Source organism: Propithecus coquereli, unplaced genomic scaffold, assembly GCF_000956105.1.
Source record: "Propithecus coquereli isolate 6110/MARCELLA unplaced genomic scaffold, Pcoq_1.0 Scaffold43, whole genome shotgun sequence".
In the NCBI taxonomy this organism is placed as follows: domain Eukaryota; kingdom Metazoa; phylum Chordata; class Mammalia; order Primates; family Indriidae; genus Propithecus; species Propithecus coquereli.
The window spans coordinates 3,351,614-3,358,281 of NW_012150063.1; the positions used below are offsets into that span (position 1 = coordinate 3,351,614).

Sequence of the window (6,668 nt, forward strand, 5' to 3'; positions counted from 1 at the left end):
AGCCACCGCGCCTGGCCGGTTTTTACATTTTTAAATGGTTGAAACAAATCACAATAACATTTTGTCACACATGAAGTTCAGATTTCAGTGTCCATAAATAAAGTTTTATTGTAACACAGCCACAACCCTCTGTTTACAGATTGTCTGTGGCTGCTTTCGGCAGAGTAGAGGAGTTGTGGCAGAGAACTGAAGGCCTGAAAAGTAAAATATTTACTCTCTGGCCCCTTAAGGAAAAGTGTACTGATGCCTTGTTCTAAGATGTTAGAGATTTAATGTGTCATGTGCCCAAAGATCTGCTTTCTGAGGAGGGGGCAAAACAACGAAATCTAGGCATCTGTCAGGCCAGCAGAAGAGACACTGGCCAGGGAAGCTTTCCTGACCTCCCAGTGACACTAGAGGAGCTAAGAGGGGAGAACTGTTTAGTCCTGCAGGTGGGACTGCTTCTGTCCACACCGGGATGGGGGGTATGGAGACAGTGGGGTTCAAGCACAGGACTCATTCTAGCTATGTTGACAGCAGGATTCAAAAGGGGATTTATAGCCTGAGCAAGAGTGAGACTCAGTCTCTACAAAAAATAGAAAATTTAGCCAGGCGTGGTGGTGCACACCTGTAGTCCCAGCTACTCAGGAGGCTCGGGAGGAGGATCACTCGAACCCAGGAGTTTGAGGTTGCAGTGAGCTATGATGATGCCACTGCACTCTAGCCCAGGTAACAGAGTGAGACCCTAGCTCAAAAAGAATGGCCTTCAATGAGCCCATGCCACCAGCTTCTCTGCCAGGCTGGCGGCAGTGATTCTACCTGAGGCCTCTCCTGTTCCCAGAGTCCTCAGGCCTCCATGGGCTGCCCCTGCACAGCACGTTCATTGCTGGCCTCTCTCCCATCTCTGCAGAATTCGCCTTCTGCCAGGTGGATGCTTCCATCGCTCTGCCTCTGGCCCTGGCCGTCCTGTGTGACCTGCTCCAGCAGTGGGACCAGCTGGCCCCTGGACTGCCCATCCTGCTGGGATGGCTGTTGGGAGAGGGTGACGACCTTGTGTTCTGTGTGGAGAGCACGCAGCAGGTAATCCCGGGGTGTCAGGGCAGTGGGAGGCAGGCCTGGAGTGCCCTAAACCCACTGGATGCAGCACTTGCAGGCTTAATTGGGTTTAATGCGCCTGTCGAAAGTGTGTTCCTGGATCCTTAGATACAGAGCAGGAACCTGTTTCTGTGATTAGGAAAGTCACCAGCTGGGTGCTGCTGTGGGCACTGGGGATGCTTTCATGCTGACTTCTGGGGTTTCAGTGGTGAGCCTTCAAATCAGTCGGGGGAGAAGACTTTGAAAGAAGCCCCTTGGATGTTGATAATATAATTATGGAGAATGCTGCTTAATTGACATTGGAGTTAGCCCAGGGCTCCCCAGAGTTAGGTCTGAGGGTGAAGCATTTCCAGAGAATTAGGGTCCTTCCAGGGAAACTGCTGCTTGAAGAAAACTACTAGCCCTCTCCAGGGCTGGAGCAGTCACAGATGGGGAAACTGAGGACCAAGACAAGCAGGAAAAACATTCTGAGAACTGAAATTCATAGCCACCAGTGTCTGACTCAGCTGGCTTGGCATCCCAGCAGGCCAAGAGTTCAAAAAGCAGCCTGTTTATGGGAAATTTGGAGACATGATAAAGTGTCTGTGATAAAACGACCTTGAAAATTCACAGGATCGTAGAAATTTGGTCTCATACTCAGAGACTAACTAGTGTCTTGTGTTTGGTAATTCTTTGCTTTTTGCTCTATTGCCCTTCCTCCCTCCCTCTCTGATTTCTAGATGTACCTTAAGGTCTAGGGCCCACTCCCTTGTTGAGGTCCCCTTTTCAACATCAGTACCCCCAAATATCTTGGCTTTGAACCACAAACAAATCTTAATCAAAGGTCATGTTAAGTCTGGGGAAAAAATTCCTCTCTAGTGGAGAAGCACAACGAGTGAAAACAGAAGGTGACCTTCAAGGCTGCAAGTGGTGTGTGTGCGTGGGTGTTGACAGGCGAGAGTGGGCCCTCTGTCAGGCGGGGGAGGGGACACATCTCTTGCATCTGGCAGGGCTCTGCTTGGTCTGGACTAGGCCTGTCAACGTTCCCTGTAAGGTTGACTTTCGGCTTTTTCATTTGATTTAGGTGGAGGGAGACTACCTGTTTGAAAAAGAAGAAGTCAACTTTTGGGCTGAGCCCCTGATCTTTGTGAAGCACCTCCACAAACACCTCTTCCGTCTCCTCTCCAAGTCCGGCTGGCATCCCTCTAGCCCTGAGAGGCTCTGTCACCTTCAAAAAACAGCGTCAGAGCAGTGCCACCTCCTTTCTCAGCTCTTCAGAGAGCTTCCACCAGCTGCTGAGTTTTTGAAGACAGTGGAGTTCACGAGACTGCGCATTCAGGAGGAAAAGACTTTGGCTTGCTCGAGGTTGCTGGCTTTTCTGGAAGGAAAGGAAGGGGAAGACACCCCGGTTCTCAGTTCTTTAGACTCTCCTGCAGAAGCGAGGCCATTAACTCTTCCAAGAACAGAAATGGCACGTTGAAGAAAGAAAATCTGGGGGGTTGGGGGTGTGTGTGGATTATTCCTCCACTCAATCTGCAGGCAGCACGTTGAACGTAAATTCACAGATGTAGTCCCTTTCATGCCTCCCCCACTGCTGTGCGCCTGGTCTTCTGGCACTTCTTACAGAGGAACTTTTCTTCAGCTCACTCATTCAAGGCAGCCTAGTTTATTGCTGCTACTGTAGGAATTGAGGTGACCCTGTTGGAGATCTACTCTGTCCCCAGGTGTGGGCCACCTGCAGGCCTAAATTAGCCTTTTCCATCCCCCAGGGCCTCTGATGTCCCACCCTGCATTCTCTGTGAAGGGCTCCAGAGAACTTTCAGCATACACACGATTCTTCGCCCCTTTTATTGGCTGTATATAGGGACTGGATTAGTGGGCAAACAGCCCATTTGGTAAGACTTCTAAATTTTATTCCATTCTAATAAAGCAGAAATAAGGTTCCAAATATTGGATCCTGGGAGAATTAAGGATCAACCTTATACAAATAATTTAGTTTTTATTGTCTGTATGTGTAAGTCCTGCAGTAGCCTTCACATTCAATCCTAATTATTAAAAGAGCCATCGAGAGCTCCTCTTATCCCTCCAAAAAGTGTTTGTGCTAATGCTAGGAAACCTGATTTGTCCTATTGCTAGGAAACCCAGTGAAAGCATATGTGTACTCTTGGCTATTAGGAGGAACCTGGGGAAGGGAAAGCCAGAATAAATGGTTTATTTGATGCCTACACTGTTTACTATCATTTACTTGGTGGCAGTAACAAGAAGACTCTCATTTAAGATGCTCATAAACACATTTATCAATTTCAGTGATTTAATCAACAAGGGTTTTAAGCCTTTTCAAGCCAAGCCGAGCCCACTTCTTCAGACACCCAGCAGGTGGCGCTCTTGCATATGGTTTGCTGCTGGTCCTGTTTTTCAGGCTTACCATTTTTAATTTATAACTTCAGAATAAGTGTTACCCACAGATAGTTATCTTGAGATTCATAGCTTGGAAGGGTTATAGCCTCATCCACACTCATTTTCCATCCTAGTTATCTGAAAAAGCCATTTCAGTCATAGTATATAAAGTTGTTCCAGCTTTTAGGGTCTGTACAAATTTTAAAATACTCTTAGGTGAGCAGTCACTTAGAATTATTTTATTGATGTTTGAGGATCTGAAGGGGAAGGCTAGAGAAGAGAGAGTTTGACATGACCATTTCCTACTGCAGAAAAGCTGACATTTCAAGTGTAATTTGTCTCTCTTTGAGAGAAAACCACCTAACACTAAAAATGTTGCCATAAACTGGGCACGGTGTACACCTCCAGTCCCAGCTACTCGGGAGGCTGAGGCAGGAGGATCGCTTGAGCCCAGGAGTTTGAGGCTGTAGTGAGCCATGACTGTGCCTGTGAATAGCCACTGCACTCCAGGCTGGACAACAAGCAAGACTCTGTCTCTGAAAGGGGAAAAAAAAAAAGGCAGCCATACTGGAGTATAAGAAAAAGACTCTTTTAGAAGAGAGAGGAAAGAAGTTAACTCAGTGTCCCCAGTTTTGTTCTAAAGAGAACAGGAATTCCCTGGGTGGTTTTGCAACCATTCAGCCCCAAATGTGGTTTCTGTGATCCTGAATTAATTACCTAGTTAGGCATCTGTGTAGCCCACACCTGATGGAAAGTTGCCAAACTAACACTTCTTTGTTGTTCTAAGACCTAGCTGGTAAGAAGTCAGAGACTTGGTGGCACAATAGGGTGATGACCACAGGAGAATAATTAGAAACTGGCCCAACAAAGCCCAGCTCACTGGAAGAAGCCAGTGTTCCTTTTTTTTTTTTCATTTAAAATGAAAAAAAGCACATAATAATAAAAATATTTTAGACTAGCAGTTACTCTGTACCCATAACACGTTTACATGCTATCTCCAGGAATCCTAATTTGCAAAGTGGGTGTTCTTGTCGCTGTTGACTGGGACTTAATCCAGATTTAGGGGGACAGATGTTTCCACTGGTTTTGTATCTGAAATCTTGTTACTAACCTACAGTGCCTGGGAAATGGCTACTTCACACTTTCCTAATGCATTCCTAGGGGAAACAATACCCTACTCTTAGGGCCACCCTCAAACTCTTGGCTTTGGGGTTATTTCAACAAAGAACAAACCAGAATGTTGCCACAGTGGCCCAGCCCTGTCTAGGGGCCCAGTGCAGGGTGAGTGGTAAACAGTGAAGCAGTCACTTCTTTCTGAGCTCACTACCTACCCTTGGCTCCAAGTTCTAGGGTCCAAGATTTGAAGGGATTCTGTGGACCTCTGTCCATCTAGCCATAGCCTAGGAGCCTGGCTTCTCCATTTTTATGCTTTGTCAATTTAATTTGTAAGATGGTTTTGTGGTCTTTGTCTTTTAAACATCTTCACAGATATCTCATTTGCATCTCAACAAAGGTGAGAGATGAGAAAAGCAGGAATGCTGTCTTAGTTTTACAAGTAAGGAAACCCAACTACCAAAGAGATTATGTGATTTGCCTAAGACCACATGACTTGCAAGGGGCAGGGCCTGAACTCCAGGCCAGCATTCCTGATCCTAAAGTCCTCTCAGACCTACCCTGGACTATGGTTCCCTGGGCAGTGAGGGGAGTACAGCCGTCTCAGGGGGCAGACTCCAAGGAGTCAGCTCCCTGAGGGAACAGGCCTAGCTCACTCTGTTCCAGGTTAACTGACAGAGTGTGCACCAAATGCGAATGAGTGCAAGACACAGCAAGAAAGAAGATCGACTGGGGAAGGGGGTGTGGGTCACGTAGCTTCCTTCCCTGGCGGGTCCTGGATCTTACAGCTTGGGCCTGGTTGCGGCGTGGGCTGCCAGGTGGGTGAAATCGTGGGCCTGGCTCCAGCTTTTTGGCAGCCTGTATAGACGCGGAGTGAGAAGTGCCCTGGACCAGGCTCCGGATCCGCCCGAGTGGGGCTGTCAGCGGCTTTAGCCTCACTGGGCGCTAGGTGGGGGTGTCTGCCCCGTACCCGGACGGGGGCGGAGCGCCTGTTGGCAAATCGCATTTCTTAGTGCAAGCTGTTGGAGAGTGGGGCTGGCGAGAGAGGCAAAGAGGGGAGCCCCACCTGGGCCGCGGGTCTGCCTCAGCGGGACCCTGCAGCCCTCACCGAGCTAAGGCAGGGCGCGGCACCCCCCGGCCCCCAAGGCTGGAGAGAAGAACTTGGAGGGCACGACAGGCCCAGGCTGTGCCGGGCTGGGAGACTCGGCCGGCAGCTGCACCACAAGCCCTGGAAGCGCTGGGGAAGGCCGGGCCGACCGGCAGACGGAAGGGGTGGCGGGAAGTCGCCTCCATGCCTGCACGGCTCTCCCGGCCTTTCCTCCCTTCCTCGGAGTCCGCTCCCCCGCCCGGGACGCCCCGCGCCACTCCGCGCCTTTGGCCCTGGCTCAAGGTCTTGTGATGTGATTAGCAAAGCCAGCGCCTTGTCCTCAGACACTCATCCCTGCCCGGCAGGCCCCAGCGCTCAAGCCCTGTTTACTGAGCCTGGGCGGGGAGGGGGGCGGAGAAACGGGCACAGGCTCCTCCGGGCCGCAGCAGCCGCCCGCGTGGCCGCTCCTGCCCCCACCCCCTCCCCCGCGTCTCCACGTGCGGTCGGGCTGGAGCAGCCACCTACGGGGCTCAGGCCCCAAGCCTCCGCCTGCCAACCAGAGCACCCTTTGCAAACCAGCCGAGCCGCGCGGACGGTTGCAATATTCTTGCATTTTGCAATTCCCGCGCCCAGTGCAAAACCGAGGGTGGGAGATAAAAGCTCCACAAGTCCGCCCGGGAGGATCAGGCAGGGAAAAACACGTCCGGAGCTGCAGAATCCCGGGCACGTTGAACGTGCTGGGGCTTTCCAACACTGCAGGCCCAGAGGAAAAGAGCCGTAGGTTCCCGCCGCCACCCAGCAGCACCCATCTAAGCCGAGCTCTCCACGCTGCCCCGGGCGCCCCGGCAGCCCGCCCCGCCCCGAGGCCTCCCGCCCCCTCCCCCAGAGGAAAAAAAAATTGGCGGCGGCCAATGGGAGGCCAGGAAGGCGCCTGACGTCCGCGAGCCGGCGGGCGGCGTTGCCTGGAGACCCCGGCGGGGTCAGCGTTCTGTCCCCTCCCCCGGCGCGCCCGCCCTGC

General features: G+C 51.3%; 1 protein-coding gene across 1 annotated transcript in view; it reads left to right on the forward strand.

The window, feature by feature from the left end:
* Positions 1-2,628, forward strand: part of THADA (thyroid adenoma associated) — a 277,319-nt gene extending 274,691 nt beyond the window's left edge. Inside the window, exons 22-23 of the mRNA XM_012653863.1 lie at positions 890-1,059; positions 2,138-2,628. Of these exons, the coding sequence (XP_012509317.1) occupies positions 890-1,059; positions 2,138-2,533 (566 nt within the window). The 3' untranslated portion in view covers positions 2,534-2,628. The remainder of the gene's footprint in view (positions 1-889; positions 1,060-2,137) is intronic.
* Positions 2,629-6,668: the final 4,040 nt, after the last annotated feature.